Source organism: Bos grunniens, chromosome 15 (assembly GCF_055505025.1).
Source record: "Bos grunniens cultivar Pamir isolate PY7600 chromosome 15, Bosgru_T2T1.0, whole genome shotgun sequence".
NCBI lineage: Eukaryota > Metazoa > Chordata > Mammalia > Artiodactyla > Bovidae > Bos > Bos grunniens.
Genome location: NC_141179.1, coordinates 57057195 through 57077043, shown reverse-complemented (window position 1 = coordinate 57077043; position 19849 = coordinate 57057195). Strand labels below are relative to the sequence as shown.

The following is a 19849-nucleotide window of genomic DNA, read 5'->3' as shown; positions in this document are numbered from 1 at the left end:
GAGACACCACGAGGAGCCTTCCCGGGGCTGGGCCTGGACCCTTTCTCCCCATCACCCTTCCGTGGCCCTCTCTCCTCTGCCCACAGCCCAGAGGGCCCTCCCGAGCACTAGGCCCCTCAGCCCTCTGCCTCCTGGACATCCCCACTTGATGTCCACCAGCCTGCCCAGACCACAGCCCACTCTCCCCTCCAACCCTGCTCCTCCTCTGCCTCCCAGCTCGGCCAACAGTGCCACCACTGTCCTTCACCACCATCTTCACCAGGGCGGGATGCTGGGGGAGGCTCCCCCTCCTTCCTAACAACCCACTTCTGTCCATGGACATGGCCATGTTCCTGGCCAGGCACCTCCCCTTGGACTCCCAGCTTCCACCATGCCCTCTACAATCTGTCCATCACTGGGAATCTGGGTCAGCTCTTTGAAAATCTGACCGTGTCATCCCCTGCTAAAAACCTTCAAGAGGTTCCCCGTGGCCTCAGGACAAAGTCCATATCCTTTCCCTGCCCACAAGACCCCTGAGCCCTGGCCCCTGATGGCCACAGCCCACAGACAGAGGCTCTCTTCACATTAAACGCTCAGTTAAAAACATCACACTCCATCCCCTTCCCCCTCACCCAGCTCATGCCCGATCATTCCTTTCATCCAAGAGATGACCGCTCCCTCCACAGGAAGCTGGCACCCTCCCATGTGACCCATCACAGCCTGCCTGGCTCCTTTCACTTGACCATCTGACTCCTCCATAATTCTGGTTCAAGGCCTCTGGCCCCAGCCTTGCTCTCCTCTCTACCTGGGGTCAGTACTATGCACAGTGCATAGGACATGCTCAGCAAGTGTTTGGTGAGTGAATGGAAGAGTGACTAAATTAATGGATGGAGAAGAAATTCACTGTTGTCCACAGGAAGCAGCAAGGAAGGGAGCTAAGGGGACAAGGGTTAGTTGCTCAGTCATGTCCGACTCTTTGCAACCCCATAGACAAACCATAGACAATAGCCTGCCAGGCTCCTCTGTCCACAGAATTCTCCAGGCAAGAATGCTGGAGTGGATTGCCATGCCCTTCTCCAGGGGATCTCCTGCATTGCAGGCAGATTCTTTACCACCTGAGCCACCAAGAAAGTCCATAAGGGGACACCCCTGTCAGCAATACTGTGGCAACCCTGCCTGTGCTGATAGGAAGCATGGCCGGGGGCTGTGGCTAGTGGAAAAGCACACAGCAGTCTGGGCAGCAATGCTATCATATGTGTAGAAAAAGTTTTAGCATAATTTAATATCACGGATATCATATATACATAGTCTTTCTCTTAGAGGATAGATAAGAAGTTAGTAGCAGTGGTTGTTGTCTGTGGCAGAAGGAATACTTTCCAATCTGTAGCGCCTGCACCCATTTCAAATTAAATAATGAAAAAGCCTCTTCCTTCAGAGAGAGGACTCACCTCAGCAGAGGAACAAGGACACACCCCCTGTTTGGCACAGGATTTGCAGCTCCCAGGCTATCCCTCCCTGTGCTGTCAGAAGGCCCCTGTGAGGCGTAGTTATGACGCTCCTTCTCAGATGGGAGAACTGAGCCTCCAAGAAGGGGCGGGACTTGCCAAGGTCACACAGCAGATAAGTGGGGAGTGGGATAATGGAGGGACCCTGGCACCAGAGCCCCAGCTCTCATCTCCCCACCTGGACTCCCCCAAATCCCAGGGATTCACCTGCAAGGCTGTGAGGCTGGTGGTAGGGGAGGCAGAAGAAGTGAGGGGCTTGGCCACTGCTGACAATGAGACTAAGGCCTCTCTCTGCACCTCAGCACGTGTCCACCCCCTTAGGCTCTGGGCACTGCTCTCTGAGCCCCTCTGGCCCTGTCTCTCCAAGGGTTCACGGTAAACAGAGGGTTAATGTCCACTCCCCAACACTGGCATTTTGTTAAGTCTCCAGTGATAAAGCCCACCCTGTGGGGCCATGGGCTGGGGTAGGGAAGAGATAAGGATTATTCCTGAGTCAAGGACATAGCACACAGGTCCCTGGGGGGCCCCAAGTTCCAGGTGAAGATCAAGGAGCCTCTCTTGGCTCAGAGACACACCCCAGGAGATATGGTAGGAATCCACCTCCTCCTCTGGGAAACCCCTGGGCCTGCTATCCCTGGGGCCTTCCACTTAGCAGGCCATGGAGACCAAGATACACATACTATACCAACGTCACAGAGCTACCCAACCCATTGTACCAAAGGGGTGACAGAGACCAGAAATGAGTAGGGATTCTCCAAAGGCCACCTGCCAACACCTGGATCCAGGTCTCCCAGCTCCCAGACCAGAGCTCCAGTCCCTACTCAGCTTCAGCCCTGCCACCTGTTCCCTGAAAGACCCGGCAATGACCCCTGGCCTCTGGGACCACCCAATGAGAGGTTGCTGTTTACTCTTTAGTCACTAAGTCATGTCCAACTCATTGCGACCCCATGGACTGTAGCCTACCAGGCTCCTCTGTCCATGGGATTTCCCATGCAAAAACACTGGAGTGGGTTGCCATTTCCTTCTCCAGGGGATCTTTCCAACCCAGGAATCAAACTTATATCTCCTGCATTGGAAGGTGGGTTCTTTACCACTGAGCCACCAGGGTAACCCACATAAGGGGTACTATGAGGATTAAATCAGTTAATTCATGTAAAATACTTATAACAGTGCCTAGCATAAGTTGAAGACTCAATAAACATTATTCATGGTAGTCTTCTAGAGATTAAAAATGCTGCCTTATCTGTGTGCTAAGTTGCTTCAGTCGTGTCTGACTCTTTGCAACCCTGTAGACTGTAGTCTGCCAAGCTCCCCTGTCCATGCGATTTTCCAGGCCAGAACACGGGAATGGGTTGCCATTTCCTCCTCCAGTGGATCTTCCCAACCCAGATATCGAACCCACATCTCTTAGGTCTCCTGCACTGGTGGTGGGTTCTTTATCACTAACACCACCTGGGTGCTAAAATTACACTAAAACAAAAAGATTCATTTCTGCCATATTACTCAGATATATACAGTAGAGATTAAGACAATATTGTTCTAAACCTCACTCATCATATAGTATCAATGCTATAAGCAACCAACATCTCAATCTCACAAAAAAGTTTACTAACCCAATACTAAGTACTCGTCTGACTCAACAGAAGCACACTGTGTCTTTTGGTATATCTGATATATTCTGAGTATTTGATATAGTGATCAAATGCAGAATCATGAACATGTATATAACCCCTTCTTCAGAAGTTACTGATACTTGGTGGAACCAATGCTACCATAGTCTTAACTCACAATCCTACTGTAAATTACTCTACAAATTATCTCACACTTGAAATTAACAAATACTAACCATTCCCACTAACCATTCCTTTGGAAGGAAAGTTATGACCAACCTAGATAGCATATTCAAAAGCAGAGACATTACTTTGCCGACAAAGGTCCGTCTAGTCAAGGCTATGGTTTTTCCAGTGGTCATGTATGGATGTGAGAGTTGGACTGTGAAGAAGGCTGAGTGCCGAAGAATTGATGCTTTTGAACTGTGGTGTTGGAGAAGACTCTTGAGAGTCCCTTGGACTGCAAGGAGATCCAACCAGTCCATTCTGAAGGAGATCAGCCCTGGGATTTCTTTGGAAGGAATGATGCTAAAGCTGAAACTCCAGTACTTTGGCCACCTCATGTGAAGAGCTAACTCATTGGGAAAGACTCTGATGCTGGGAGGGATTGGGGGCAGGAGGAGAAGGGGACGACAGAGGATGAGATGGCTGGATGGCATCGCTGACTCGATGGACGTGAGTCTGAGTGAACTCTGGGAGTTGGTGATGGACAGGGAGGCCTGGCGTGCTGCGATTCATGGGGTCGCAAAAAGTTGGACACGACTGAGCAACTGAACTGAACTGAACTGAACTGAACCATTCCCACTGCATCTTGGTCAAAGGGATTCCAGTTCACATTCTCAGGATATCGTGAAAGGACCTTAGACTTGAATGTTTGTCTCAGTGGTGTCTGCTCAAAATTTTCTCCTTCAGTTGAGAGGTTGCTAAGGGTCCTCTGAGGGCTCTGCCTCTCTTAGGGTGCCTGAGGCTAATTTACGGCCCTGGGGTGCTGTCCCTCAGGCTCCTGGAGGCAGACCAGCTGGAGTAGGCAAGCCCTGGGCAGACAGTCAGGGACAGAGCATCCTCCAGGCCCAAGGCTATGAGTGGCCAGGGTAATCTGAGGAAATCGCAGGTGCGTAGGGCTGTACCCAGGGTAACCTAAGCCATGAAGTAACCAGGGTTGCCATGGTTAGGGACAGGTACAGTTTCTGGGTGGGACAATAGCCCAGCTGCTTCTTCAAAGCCCTGGTCTAATCCTACTTCATCCATTCAGTCACAGAAGCATAGAGTCAGCAAGTCAAGGAAACCTCCTTGAGCCCTGCAGTTCTGGAGTGCAGGACCCTGCACCAACAGACACCCTGAATCTTAGGTCCACAGACTACGCAAGCTGGGGACCTTCCAGGTGCTGTGGCTGAATTTCTGACCGTGAGTCTCTGAATGGGAAAGAGAGCTTAGACATCTCATGCGGGCTCCATCTCCATGCCCTCCCCACCCCCACTTCCTATCCCTCACCCTAAAATCAGTCAGAATGGTTACTAGCAAAACCTCTAATGAGCTAAATGGCACAGACCGCAGGGTTTTCTGGAGAATCCATAAATCTCTGGAATTCTTTTATTTGATCCCATAGTCAACCTAAGTAAGGCCATAACATCCAGGCTGATTTCTCTCCTGACTGCCTGCTAATCACACAGAGAAGAACATTAGTTGCTCAGTCATGTCCAACTCTCTGTGACCCCATGAACTGTAGCCCACCAGGTTCCCCTGTCTATGGAATTCTCCATGCAAGAACACTGGAGTGGGTTGCCATTCCCTTCTCCAGAGGATCTTCCCAACCCAGGGATCCAACCTGGGTCTCCTGCATTGCAGGCATATTTTTTTCCATCTGAGCCACCAGGGAAGCCAGCTAATTAGTCTACTGTGAAAACTTAACAAACCAGATTCACTGATCTGGGCAGTGAACAGAACTTCCTGAACTTTTGGGCAGTCCAGTGGTTAAGACTCTGTGCTTCCAATGCAGGGAGTGAAGCTTCAACCCCCAGTGGAGGAATTAAGATCTCATACACTATATGGCGCATCCAAAAAAAAAAAGATTTACTTATACCAGACTGTCTAAAATTTTTTCCTCTCTTCTCCCTTTTGGATCCTGTTTTTGCCTTTGTTCTTTGAATCAACCAACCAACTCCCTCACATAAGAGAAACCAGTTTGCTGGCAAAATCACTAAACTGTGTGCAAAAGAACCAACTACAAGCCTCAGAGTTATCCTTAGACATGGTATGCAGGGTCCCTGGTGGAGACAGCCCCCACTCAGCTCCTTCCTGTGAAGTTCCCCTCGACGGGAGACTGCATCAGGACGCGAGCTCTGTAGCAGCCTCCCTGGGCAGGCAGGGGGACAGGCTCCTGCTCACCTCCAGACCCAAGCATCACACTCCACCCAGGCCTGGGCGAGTGGCCATGGAGAGCCCCAGGTCTCTCCTGTGTCCACCTGCTATCCAAGGAGAGGAGGGGGCAGGGAACTGCCAAGAACTGGGGTGTTGACACCAGTGGTCCCGTGGGGTATCTCTGGCCTGGGCTCAAATCCTAGCCCCACCCCCCTGACTGGGTGATGCTGCTCATGTCTGGAGGTATCATCATGTCCTGCCTTCTGGATGAGGAAAGGAGTAAAAGGGGCTTTGTCAGTACTAAGGGGCTCCCTGAGAAAGCTGCTGTCTCTGCCTACACAATCAACACACGTCCAGGGCCAGAGCACAGCTTGAGAGCCCAGGGCTGCAGAAGGACCCAGAGTGGGGAGGGGGGCTCCCCAGAAGCTGAGGTGCCACAATGCCAGGGCTTCTGGGGGCCCTGAGAACTCCTTGTTGTACTTCCTCAGGCTCCCTCAGACTCTCCCGGCCCTGTCTCCCATTCACGGTCCTGACAACTCGCTTGCCTGGCACGGTCCTGACAACTCACTTGCCTGGCACGGTCCTGCCTCAGGTCTTCTGATCATGCAATGCCCCTTCCTGAATGCCATCTCTCCTGGCATTCAGGAAGGGAACTGGGAGTGAGGCCTCACTTTCACAGACCCTGTGTGACCAGCTCTGCACTTATCACCCCACCCCCCCGAGCATGACTGGCCTGGGGACCTGCCTCAGGGAGTTCCCTCCAGCTCTTTCTTTGTTGTACATCCATGGCTTCCTTTGCCCCTGAGCTGCTCAGGCCAGAGACATGCAGTGACCCCAGCACACAGCTCTACAACTCAGCCTTGTGAAGCCTCAGTTTCCCTTTCTATAAAATGGGACTATGGGGCTAGATCAGCCATTCTCAGAGAAGGCTGAGATCCCTGAGGATCCCCAGGATCCTTTCAGGAAGTCCATAAAGCCTTGTCTTTTCCACCAGCATATCTGTGAGGCCAGATTTTCTTCATACACGTCAGCCAAAACAATATCACATCAGTATGGATGTGTGGCAGAAAATCAGGTTGTCTTCTATTGAGTTGGCCAAAAAATTCAGAAGCAAACAAACTTTTTGGCCCACCATAATATTAAGTCAGATACTAAAGATATTTGAATTTGAAAACCTGTAAAACAGTGCCACTCTTCTCATTAATTTTTTTATACTGACAAATGTATTTTCTTAAAAATATGCTATGTTATTCTGTAATGGATTTTTGTGGTCACTTTTTAATGAATTATAATTTTAAATGTCCTGGTTATCATTTGTAATATGGTAAATATCAATAGATATGACATACATAAACAAAAGCTCTTTGAGGCCCTCAGTAATATTTAAGAGCATAAGGGGTTCCTGAGGCCAAAAAGTATGAGGATCTCTAGACTAATGGTCTCGATGGGACCATCGTGTCCTGATGGTATCTGAGCTTACCTCTTGGGATCAACTCAGTCCTGGCTGAGTGAGATGTTCTTTGTTTGTCCTCATGAGTTTCAAGGTGAGAAAGTGTGGCATGTGTGTATGACGGGTTCTAGTATCAAGGTTTTGGGGGATCCTGGAGCATGTTTCATCCTCCATCCCCTTCCTGAGGATACAGACTTCCAGCCCATCCTCCTCTTGACTTTGGAAGATCCATGGCAGGTCCTGATCCCACCGCAAACCCAGGGAAAACCACAGATCCCCCATCCCTGGGCAAAGCACCAAGCCTGTTGCCCTCCCCTGCCTGGTCTAGTCTCCCAGCAGTTTCAGCAGTCTCCCTACAGAGCCACAGGAACCTGTGGGAAAAACTTCCCGTTCTGCTATCACAGACCACACAAGAAAGTGTTAGTCGCTCAGTCGTGTCGGACTCTTTGTGACCCCATGGACTGTAGCCTGCCAGGCTCCTCTGTCCATGGGATTCCCCAGGCGAGAACACTGAAGGGGGTTGCCATCCAGAACAGAAGAGAAAATAAGCCACAGACAGAGCGGCTGTGGGCAAGGGCTGACTCCCTGATCCCAGCAGGCCAGCTGCGGAGGCGGGGCGGGGCGGGGCTACAAGTGGAAGGTGGGCGGGGCGGCTGGCTGGTGGGGCAAGACTCACGTAGATGAGATGGTCTCGGTATCTAATGAGCAGGTTGCGCAGGATGCCGGCTTCATTGAGGTCCCCCAAGCGGATCATGTCCTCCACGCCGTGGACTGAAGTGGGGTGCATGGGCTTGATGTGCGTGGCGTTCTGCGGGGAAATCCAGTGTTCCTGCGGAGATGCCCAGTGGCTAACGTCAGCTTGTCCTCCTGGGACACAGGCTGCACTCTGCCAGGGAAGGGTCCCTGGAGGGACGGGAACCCCGGATATCTGCGACCCCATAAGGGCCTCGTCCTCTCCTGCGGCCAAACACAATCAGTTCTAACAGGTTGACTCCCACGAGTAGAAGTGATACCACCTACCCTTAACCTCCATGGAGCGCTCTTCCTCCTCTTAGGAAATTCTCTTTTGTAGACCTTAGAGGTGGGCACGGCAGGAACTTTGGCCCTACCTTGTGGCCGTCATAAAAGGGATTAGTCTCTCCAGTCAGTTTATAGGATGGAGTGAAAAGTGTAATAATTGGACTTAGACTTGACCTCAAATCCAAACTCCAGTAAACAGTAGTACAAAAAGTTACTCGGATAGTGCAATACTACTGCACGATCGCCTGCTGCCACGGGGTGGCAGATGGTTGCACATCTGGGCAATTGCCTTGGCTTGTTCATAGAGCTTGCAAAGCCCTGGTTTCCTCTGACTGTTGGAATCCTCACCTCCCCACGGAGGTCTCCAGCACCCTCTACTCACAATCCTCACCTCTCAGAGAAATGGGAATCGCTCCGGTGCTCTGTAGTATGGCTATAACCTGAGTCAAACCTCCAAAGACCTCTGGGTCCCTCTCCCTCTTCCCAAATGCCAGAACCATAGGAGCCTGAGGACCAGGCAGGAGTCAGGGTTCCCACGACTGGGTCAGGGCCTCCTCTAGGCATCCCCACACCCCGGGTCTCCCACTGCAAGGCAGTGGTCACACTGGGTTACCATTGTGTGAACACGGTTCTGGCCCTGACCCCTCAATTTTCCCCAAGTCTGGGCGGTTAGGTTCCATGTTTGCTATAGCCTGGTTCACAGAGCTTCAAACAGGGGCCAGGCACAAAGACAGGGCAGAGAATTCCTGATGAACAGATGGCTGACTTCTGACTACTAGGAACCAAGTCTGAATTAAAAGCCAAGTCCTAGTCATGGAGAGAGCCCACAAGTCCCCTATTCCAGCTCCCTTACTTTACACGAGAAAACAGGATCAGAAGACCAAGGCCCTCAAAGAGCTCAAGGACAGGCTAGCCATTGCCAATGACTCCAGTTTCCCTGGCATTTCAAGGCACTTCCTGGGCCAGGGGCATTGCATTCCAGGTCAGGCCCTCACACAGCCCTGACGTGAATGGGCTGGATGGCGAGATCAGAGAACCCTCCTAGACTTTCCAATCCCGGGTGGAACATTCCTCTCTTTCATCCCATTTCTTGATAAAAGTTGATCCAATTGGAAAATTCCCTTTCCCTACTTGGTCCTAGGCCCTAGCATGGGCCAGAGGGGACACCTTGCCAGGCAGGCTGTCTGCCTTCCCCACTCGACCCCAGCCTGTTTCCATAATTCCTCCACAGGACACTTCAGCCCAGAGTTAAGAGGTAGCTCAGCCTCCGCAAGACCTGTAGCCCTGTGCATGTCAGTTTGCTTCCCTGAACCTCTACGACCTCATGTACGAAATGGGGATGAGAATAACAATCCCCTTTTCTTAGGGATGTTGGGAGGGTTAATAGATATGATAATGGTCAACTTTTGTTTCACTCCTGTCAGATCTAAAAAGCCCTAGTACCTGGTAACTGATCAACCAATCCTGGGTATTATCACTCTAACGCCTTCTAGTTTTTGTTGCAAAAGAGGTGTATATTCTCATTTGTTCCTCTTAACATTGCATCATGGAATTACTGGCCCTGTTTTACAGTGAGGCTGTACACTGGAGAGGTAGAGTGCTCTGCTCAGTTAAATGGCAGAGCTGAGCCTCTCCCCACTCCTTTCCTGCATGGAGAGTCACACAGCTGAGGTCAGCACCCCTCAGGTCAATGTCCACAGACAGCTACCACACAGACCAAAGTGTAACCAGGACAGAAACTGAGGCCTGGCCCTGAAGGTATACCAGGGAGAGACACAGAGGGCCTGGGGACACATTTGGGAAAGAGCTGACCTGGCAATGAATTCAGAGAGACAGGGACCATGTGCTCTGCAGAGGAGGGGAAGAAGGGGATGTCCAGTAATAAGAATGGCTTGGACAAAAGCAGAGTATTAGCACTTCAGTGAAGATGGGAACCGTGGCCTCTCATTGATTCAGCACATCTTCATAGAGAAACTTCTCTAGGGAGAGCTTCATCGTGCTCCAGGGAACCAGATGTGACTCACCTGGCCTCAGGTTGGGGGAGTCTGTGGCAGACAGAGAGGTCAAAGATGATAGCTTATTTATTAGTAAAAAAATAAATAAATAAATAAAATGACAAAAAAAAAAAAAAAAAAAAGATGATAGCTTGGAGGTGGAGCAGGGAGGGAATGGGAGTGGGAAAAGCTGGTGCAAGAAGAGGCCAGAAACTGCCGCCCCTCCACCCGCCCGGGCCCAGCACCACCGAAGCAACGCAGGCCCCATCCTGTTCCCAGCCAGTCAGTCACATTCCTCCCCACTCTGCAGCCCCCATTCTCAGGGCCTCTGTGGGGGCGAGTGGGAGTGGATCTCTGGGATCTGGTGACACAGTTACGGGACACCATCTGACATGCAACATGACCCAGGTGAAATTCAAGCCTGCAGGCAGAGTCCCTGGGCCCCACCCCGGGGGTTCCAGGCTGGTTCCTGGACCTATCTGTGCTGCCAGCCAAACCCCGGCCCCCGTTCTGCACCTGCAACCTCACAGGGGCTTCCTAGAGGGCCCTGGAACTGGAGCCTGTGGGATGACACTGCGGCACTCTGCTTTTAAAGCCCAGGGGACAAAAGTGTGGTTAACAGAACCGGAGCTCCAAAGTCACCACTGAGATGTCAGGAGAGGAATCACACACACGGGGCCGGAGGCCCGGGATCCCGGCCCCTCACGCAGCATCCCTCACTAGCTCACTAGTGTGAGTGGTCCTGGGGTCCCTCCCTGGACTCCAGTTTCCCCTTGAGGTCACAGAGGCTGTCCTCCCTGCCCTTCACACACACTGTGAGGACTTAAAGACAGAACTTGGGTCAAAGGGCTTTGCAAACCCCAAAGCTGGTACCTCTGGAGGCTGCAGGGATAAATAATAGTGATGCCCCCACCTTTCCACAGCCAGTACTGGGCCTCCAGGATCCAGAGCCCATCCCAACCCCCCAACAGAGCCTTCTTCTCCAAGTCACTGCACCCTTTCACTTCCATCAGACTTGGAGGCTAAGACGGGACTCTGTCTATGTCCCCAGCACCACCCAAAGCATTGGGTACAACCCAAATTATAGTGAACTGCATCTCCCCAGTCCCTCACATCTCTACCAAACCACAGCCTTATACTCCACACCACATTTACACATGCCCCCGCCACATACACATGTGCCATGCCCATGAACACACGTCCAGAGTTCCCAGGCTTCCCCTCTTCCGGGCCACCCACCCATCTTCTCTAAGACTGGACCCTGACTTTAGACCTTTCCTTCTGTCCCCAAGGCCCCACTCTCACTGCCTCTGAAATTTACACTTCCAGTGTCCCTTTCCTTCAGAGTCACAAGAGATAAAGGGTTCAACTGTTAGACTGATTCCTGGGCATCACTGGGGTGGACAGTGGATTCATCTGATGCTGTAACCCCACAGAACCAGACTGGCTGTTTTCAGAGCACCTCCCCATTTTCTGAGTCAATAACCCTGTGAGATAGTTGTCGTTATCTCCATTTTATAGAAAGGGAAACGGGTTCAGAAGGGAAAGAGATTTGGCCAAGGTTGCATAGCTTGGGCATCAAGTGGGCAGGATGGGATTTGAATCCAGTCTCTCTGATCCCAAAGCATCCCTGAACCTAAGGAGCGCCCAGGCTAGTGCCACCTCCCTGCGCCCACCATATACACTCGCACGTCCACACAGACACACATCTCTAATACCAGGCAGAATGGACCGAAGTACTTATGGAAATTAGAACAAGTATCGTGGGGCAAAAGCGAGGTTCCTTCTCATGGGGGCTGTCAGGAAAGCTCCATGAGGAAGGGAGCTCTGAGAGGCAGAAGTGGGGCCCAGGAACTGTCTCCACCCCCCTGAGGCCGGTCCCTGCTAGGTACCTGTGTCAGGTCACCGCCAGCCTGTGCCCCTGTCCAGGCACAGGGGTGGGATGGTAACAGGCTACTCACATTGCCTTCATCGTCCACCACCTGGATCTGCCCAGAATCACAGAGCTTCACCACCGCTCCAATGGGCACATCAAACTCCTGTCCGGATCTCAGGTCCATCCAGACGTAGTCACCCTGTGGGTGAGAGAGTCCCAGGTGAGCAGAGAGGGGCATCAGGAACACCTTCCGAGCAGTGCTGTGCCCACCCCGACCACCAGCGGCTCTTGCGTCGACCACAGAAGAGGAAAGAGACCCAGCTCTCGTGGAAGCCTTGGTGCCTGGTCCTCGGTTGGGCACTTACACAGTGTCATGACTGTCCCCAGTTTACAGACGAATAAGCAGAGGCTCAGAGAGGGGAACAGCTGAGACCACACAGCTAAGCAGCTTCAAACCCAGGCCTGCCCAAAGCCCGGCTCTCCCCAAGGCTCTACATCACATACAGGTACAGTAGACACATTGCGGTTTAGGCAGAAACACCGAAGCACCCAAACCACTTCCCCTCCGTCCTAAAGGAGTAGTTCCCCCAGACATTCAAACAGCCTCCATCACCTCCAAGGTCAACACTCACAGTCACAGCTATGACCTCCCTGCAGTGACACTGCTGGGCCCCGTGACACACGTGGACATCGCTCTCAGCCACACTGTCTCCTGGCTTGTGGGGACAGCCCAACAGTATCTCTTGGGGGTGGGCAGAGCGTCACATCTGTATCCCTTGCAGCATCCGGCACAGAGCCTGGCTCTCACTACATGCTCAGTGAGCATGCACGGAAGCCACATCTACAGCCCAGAGTCAGAGAATGGATTTAGAAGAACTACCTTTCAGCACTGGCATCAAACATGCATGTACTGAGCACCTACTAGGTACAAGGCACCGATGGATCTAAATGCTGGGGATCAAGCAGTGAGCATGGAGTCCACATTCTAGTTGGGAGGAGCCAGAAAAAATACTGAGGAAATACATTCGGGTTGGAAGGAGGCAGAAAACAAGCACCTGAGCAAGTAATAGTCACTTGGGATAGCTGTAGTGTGGTGATGACAGTGATCCCAATGCTGGAGAATGACCAAGCCAGCCAAGCAGAGATCCAGTAGCTGGGGAAGCCACTCTGTGGAGGAAACCTCTGAACTGAGACCTGAAGGGCGAGAAGCAGACAGGCTAGGAAAGAGCAAGGGTAGAATTCTGGGCAGAGGAAATGACAAGGGCAAAGGCCCTCAGGCAGGAAGGAAGGACTGATGAAAGAGAGGCGGACAAGAACCAGGACTCATAGACTCTTATTCACCTGGAGGTAAAAGCTGAATTTTATTCTAATCTTAAGAAGAGTGTTCTTTTTGGTGGTTCCCAAATTCCCTAGAGGGTAAAAGAACCTGGACATTCTAATGAAAACATCAAGCGGCAGTTAGAAACGTAACAGCGGCTAAAATTGATTCACAATGAAATGAGCCCATGGGAATGGCCCAGTGCAAATAGCTCTGGGCTATGAGACTGGGTTATTGATATTTCTCCCGGATAGTTCTCAAGAGAAGACTCTTGAGAGTCCCTTGGACTGCAAGGAGACCCAGGCAGTCCATTCTGAAGGAGATCAGTCCTGGGGTTTCTTTGGAAGGAATGATGCTAAAGCTGAAACTCCAGTACTTTGGCCACCTCATGCGAAGAGTTGACTCACTGGAAAAGACTCTGATGCTGGGAGGGATTGGGGGCAAGAGGAGAAGGGGACGACAGAGGATGAGATGGCTGGATGGCATCGCTGACTCGATGGACGTGAGTCTGAGTGAACTCCGGGAGTTGGTGATGGACAGGGAGGCCTGGTGTGCTGCGATTCATGGGGTCGCAAAGAGTCGGACACGACTGAGCGACTGATCTGATCTGATCTGATGAGACTGGGTTTGGGGACCTGCTTGGGACCTCAGACAAGTCCCTGACCTCTTTGAACCTCAGTTTCCACATGCCTCAGTGAGGGGTGGGCTTGTTGAGTACCAAAGCCAACTTGCCACTGTTTCAGCTTCGTGTTCCCATCAGAACCAACTACTTTTCAGCCCCAGCTGACACTATGAACTTCCCTTCGTGGGAGGTCAGCACATGTTAGAAACATGCTAGCTGCAAACCCAAGCTTTCTCCCAGAAAAACTAAGAAACTTTGGAGAGCCTTTGGGAGGAGAGGAGAACTCATGTGTTTGCTGAGTATCTACTGTTGCCCAGGCTGTATGGTTACTTCCCATAAACTGCCCTGTTTAATGCTCACGACTGCTTTAATCCCAAATCCAAGCTATGTTTCCTGCCACACTCCTTGCCCTCTCTAAGTGCTGACCCAGGACCACCGGACACACCCCTGCCCAGGCTATTCTGTTCCACATCCCCTCCTCCCCTCCCCATCTTTCCACTGAGTGGACATTTATCCAAGAGCAAACAGCAACTCTTCCCAACCCCTCCTTACTGCCCCACCTCTTTCCTCCTCCTCTCCACCCCCTGAAGAGTTAGTTCAGTCATTTGGAGCACATTTGTGGAGAGCCTGCTGTTTCATTCCAGTTTCATTCCAGACTCTGGGGACAGAGCAGTGAAGGGAAAGCAGAGGGTCTAGTAAGGGGAGCCCCAGGTTGACGCTAGATGAGGGGGCACTCGGAGGATGTGGGCAGCGGGCACATAGGGCCCCGTGAGCCATGGACGAAGTTGGACATTAAGTAGGACAAGAAGCTACTGGAAGATTTTAAAGCAGGAGAGGGTGACACGATGCATTTACATTTTTAAAAACTTCATCCTGAGAAGAGAACCCAGGCATTCCTCCAGACTCCGGGCCCCTGGGCTTGCCCCTTACAGCCTGCACCAGGCTGGGTCATCACTGTGTGTGCCCACTCCTCGCTAGCCTGCAGCCCCCTGAGGGCAGGGCCGATCTGAGTCTTCCGTCTGTGATTCCCCAGAACCAAACATAGAGAAACTCTCTCAATGAGAAAGAGAATCAGAATGTGAGAGTGTGTGTGTGTGAGCATGGGTGTGAGTGTGTAAGAGGGAGCACATGACAGAGTTCATGTGTGTGAGAGAGAAAAAGAGAGACTACCTGATTCCCGGAGGCTGGCAGTGGCACCAGGACATTGCTCTCTGCACACTCAATACCCCTGCAGCAGGCCAAGTAGTGACTGACATGCTTCCCTGGAATTAACCATCTCACTGAACCTCATCACAACACTTCGACAGAGGATTCCACCTCTACTTCATCTCCTCAGAGAGGTCAAGACCCATGCCCAAGGTCACACAGGTGTTTTGTGGTAGAACCAGGAATGAAGCCCAAGACTGGCAAACTCCAAATCCAGTCCGGTCTCCCAACACCCCCACCCTAGGGCCCCGCCCTGAGCCCAGTTCTGCAAGCAGAACAGGAAACACTAATAGGGTTCCTGCCTGGAGACGCTTAGTGGACTCAAAATGCAAACTGGAAGCTCCAGCTGGGGGCACCAAAGCAAACAGAAGTGACTTTAGAACCCTCCTAGCCAAGGACTGTCATCAGGAGGGCAATGACTTGATTTTCTCTTCTCTTGATCTGAACTTGAGGAAAGAAGCAAAAACGGCAGCTAAGAGGCTTCCAAGAGGACTCGGGGAGCTGAGAACCTCTGAGAAGACAGTTACCACTATCCCATGGAAAGTACTTGGGGCATGAGAGTGCAGCTGGATTGTAAGGGTCCCCATTTTACAGATGAGGAAACTGAGCCCAGAGAGAGAAAGTAATTTGGCCACCACCACTCATCAGATCAGTTACTCATGAGACTGCAAACAACTGCAGGGCAGAGCCCGATCCCAAAACAAGGTGGGTCAGGAAATGCTGATGGGTGAAGGAAGGAGGGGAGGAGGGAAGATGTAAAAGAACACAACACTTTTTTGAGGGGCAGGAGGAGAGGATAGGAGCGTTGGGCTCATGTCTAGCCCCATTGGCTTCTCCCCACAACCGGACTCCAGGCAGCCTGTGACTGCATCTGGCCCCATTCCTACAACCCTACCACCCCATTGTCAGGAGAACCCCACTGGGGAGCTTTCCCCCAATCAAAAGTTCCATTTGTGAGACTCCTGCCCCTGTGTGGCTATGTAAACTGGAGAAAGTAACAGCTTCTCCACCGTCGGATGAGCGGCTCCCAGCCCCCACACAGTGGCTTCCTAGATGGATTTGCCTAAATGTCCTCAAGGGCACTTCACAACCCTAGCCCACACCCACCACAAACCATGGTAAAGAGTTCTGGATCCAGGTCCCAGTTCTGTCACCAATGCTGTGCGACTTTGGCTAAGTCTTTCTGTCTCTCTGGGCCTTAGTGTTCCCCAGCCTTAAAATGGAAGGAGTCAGTGCTTGGAAAGATAAGAGACCCATGCAAAGAGGAGTTGTCCTTGATGTCCACTTGCCTTCCCCCTAGGCATGAACCCAGAATCAGATCAATACTGACTCCCCCGCAAGGCCTTAGTCTCTTGGGCCTCCCTCCTCCCCTGGGGAAGGGTCTGAGGTTCAATCCCTGTTTGTGAAATGAAAACCAGTATGTTTTAGGACATATCCCCGCCTCTCCCCCCACTTAGGGGCTTCCCTGGTGGCTCAGCAGGTAAAGAATTCCCTAGTGCAATGCAGGAGACCGAGAAGAAGAGGGTTCGATCCCTGGATGGGGAAGATCCCCTGGAGAAGGGCATGGCAACCCACTCCAGTATCTTGCCTGAAGAATACCATGGACAGAGGAGCCTGGCGGGCTACAGTCCATGGAGTCGCACAGAATCAGACACGACTGAAGAGCCTGAGCACGCAGGCTGCTCTTCCCTGGGATTCTCCAGGCAAGAATACTGGAGTGGGTTGCCATTTCCTTCTCCAGTGCATGAAAGTGAAAAGTGAAAGTGAAGTCGCTGGGTCCTATCTGACTCTTCCGGACCCCATGGACTGTAGCCTATCAGGCTCCTCCCTCCAAGGGATTTCCCAGGCAAGAGTACTGGAGTGGGGTGCCATTGCCTTCTCCAGAGCACGCAGGCATCCCCTCCTTTATCCTCATAATCACTCTGGGACACTGGTGGTCTTAGCCCTGTTTTCACAGGTGGGAAAGATGGTCCGACTGACTTGCCAGAGGGGTGGGTGAGTAAGGAAGTGTTCGGTTGCTAACCTTCAGGGAAGGAGGGGCCTCACAGGCCACGCTTTCCTTCTACCAGCTAGTAGGTGGAGGGCACCTGGAAGCGCTCCCTGCTCTGGACCAGGGCAAAGGCAGGGAATCCCCTCTGGGCACCTCCCGTTTTCCAGCTGCAGAAGCTCCCGGCTCAGAGGGGAAGAGAGGGGGCCAAGTGCACGCTGGGCACGGGAGGGTCGGAGGATCAGAGTCTGTATGCACCCTGGGGTTTTGCGACCCTGCGGCCCGCCCGGCTTCTAAAAGGCGCGTCCTCCCCGCACCGGCCCGGGGCTCACCGGCAGGACCGCGTATGTCTTCAGCGCCTGGTTCAGGCTGCGCACCAGCGCCCACTTGCCCTTGCCCGGCTGCTTGGCCCGCGCCTCTGCGACGTCGCCGGGGTCTGCGGCGTCCGCGGGGGCGCCGGGGTGGGCAGGAGGCTCCATGGCGCCGAGGGCCTGGTGGCGGCCGGCTACAGTGGCAGCACGTCTCGGGCTCCCTAATTCACCTAATCCCAAGCGCGCCGGGGAACCCTAAACCCAGCCATCTGCCGCGGGCCCATGGCAACGGCGGCTTAGGTGACGCCTGCGGGCGGGAACTGGGAGGGGGTGCCCCCAGGCCGCTTTGCCCCCTCCCACCCTGGCTGGACCCCGACCACCTGACATCACTGGGGATTCCGGGCTGGCCTCACAGGGACCGCAGCCTGTGGCACCCAGGAACCGAGCTGCAGGGCTGGGCATAAAAGAGGCCCCTGGAACCTCACCTTGACTGCAGCTTTGAAGAAAATCAGTGTATTTTCTACAGAAAGAAACGTGGGGATGTTTTGGAATAGAACGCAATACACTTAGTGAATTTTTTAAGACTAAAGGCCAACGGCATCAAAGATCTTTCTGGTCCCATGACTGCCTCTGGGGAGTGAGGGTGGAAAGAAGTATTGAGGTTGGAGGGGGAGGGGGCTCTGTGGGGAAAGCCTGGAAGAGTCTGTCTCTGGTCCTCCCCCACCCTCCCAGGCCACCCAATGGGTGACCTCCAGCTCAAAGAGGAGGCACTAGGGCCTACAGGAGGGCGGCCCCTGGTCCCCAGGACAGCCAGACACCTCTAAGGGCTCAGACTAACCCAGCAGTGGGCATCAAGTCGGGCTCCTGTGTCCCGGCCACCACACAGGCTCCACTCCATGCTGGACTGCAAGCCACAGTGGGCACCGTCCACCCAGAAGGCATGGGATGCCCAGGCCCTGCAACTCTCCTCCTACACCTGCCTTCTCCGCTCTCCCTGCTTAGCTTTATCTTCCCCCTCTTTTCTCCTACGCACTCTTCAAGGTCTTATCTTTGGCCCTCAGCATTGTCTGGAATTCTGGAAGACCCAACCTTCTGCTCTAGACAAGCAAACCAGGGTGGGGAACAGGGGAATGGCAAGAAAAGAGATGGCGATGCCTCACACAGAACCCGGAGCTGCCCCTCCGGACCTGACCTTCCTTCTACCCCCATCTCTGTTCTAGCCTTGAAGACCCAGCACTCTGCCACCCAGCACATGGCTGACTGACTGCAGTGATTCCCAGCTACTTCCTGGGCCCCATCAGGGACACTGCTTTCAGGGGTCCTTCCCCGACTTAAGCCCAGAACAAGCACACATATCCCTCCCTGCCCACCCACTCAGGGGAGTTCATGGAAACAGGAACCAGACCCTAAGACACAAAGGGAGGGCTGGGGAATGGGCTTCTATCCTTCCATCTGTCCATTTAACCAACCTTCACAGGCTCAGACTAAGGCTTAGGGGATACCGTCCTCAGAGCTTCCAGCCTGGGGGATGGACAAGGGTGGTACTGCCAGACAAGGAACAGTTTAACCCTGGAGAGACAGGATAGCATGGCTGCCAAGAGGCTGGACTCTAGAACCAACACCAGTTTAATGCTGGCACGGCCATTCAAATGCCGTGGGACCTTGGGCAAGGTCCTCAACCTTTCTGTGCCTTTGTTTTCTCATTAGTTCAATGACAGTTTAACAATACCTCAGGAGGTGCTGCGAGGATTAAACAGGTTGTGTGTAACTCAGGTCAGTGCCTGTTAGAGCAAACGCTGTATGAGTGCTGGTGATTACTAACTGAGCAAGTCATGTTGTTGTGGTGGTGTGATTTTTCAGGCAGACATGAGGGGGAAGAGTGTTCCCGAAGAGGGGACAGCAAAGCACAGAGAAGCAGAGGTAAGAAGGAAGAGATGGTAAAATAGGTCTGGTTGGTGGAGAGAGGCCCCCTGACAGAGAGCCAGTAGAGGACTGAGAGGCTGGCCCTCCCTGACCCAGACCCGCTGCTCGACCCCGGAGTACCCAGGCCGCTCCTGAGCTGGAGCCTGGGAGTGGGCCCTTTCCCTGCAAGTTGCACGCACCCCAGGCCTGGGAGGCAGGTCTCACGCTGCTGGGCCCTCTCTGGAGTCACACCAGGTTCCCTCCCAGAGCCAGGGTTCATGGCTCCCCGAGCCTTGTCTCCGGCTGTCTGGTCACACAGGACAGGGCCCCCCAGGAGGCGGAGTGCTCCACCAGGAGTGCTTCCCCTCCCTCTTCCCACCCTACCCCACGCAGCCACCAAGGCTGCACTTGGCCACGTGCCCCCTGGGCCCCACACTTCACTACCTTTCTTTACTCCCTCTGCACCTCACACACCACAGTGCCACCTTCACCTCCACTATATCACCATATGATCCAGTTCTGACCCCCCTCCCCCAATTTTAAATATGGGGAGATTTTGGTTCAGAAGGGGTAAAAGGGAACTAACCAAAGATGCATAGCAAGCTGGAACCAAAAAAAAAACCTTCCAGGAAATAATTATGCCAATTGTCATCAGTGAGTGATGTCAGCAAAGAGTAGAGAACTCTGCCAAGAACTCTTCAGAAACACCAA

At 52.8% G+C, this 19849-nt stretch overlaps 1 protein-coding gene across 7 annotated transcripts in view; it reads right to left on the bottom strand.

The window, feature by feature from the left end:
- MYO7A (myosin VIIA) overlaps positions 1-19849 on the bottom strand; it is a 105515-nt gene that overhangs the window by 77156 nt on the left and 8510 nt on the right. For all 7 annotated transcript variants that reach the window (XR_015142197.1, XM_086340901.1, XM_086340903.1 and 4 more), the window contains exons 3-4: positions 11878-11991; positions 7579-7731 (exon numbers count right to left, since the gene is read on the bottom strand). Coding sequence is in view for 6 of the 7 variants with exons in the window: in XM_086340901.1 (XP_086197027.1) it covers positions 7579-7731; positions 11878-11991 (267 nt within the window). In the remaining variant the exon portion in view is untranslated. The remainder of the gene's footprint in view (positions 1-7578; positions 7732-11877; positions 11992-19849) is intronic.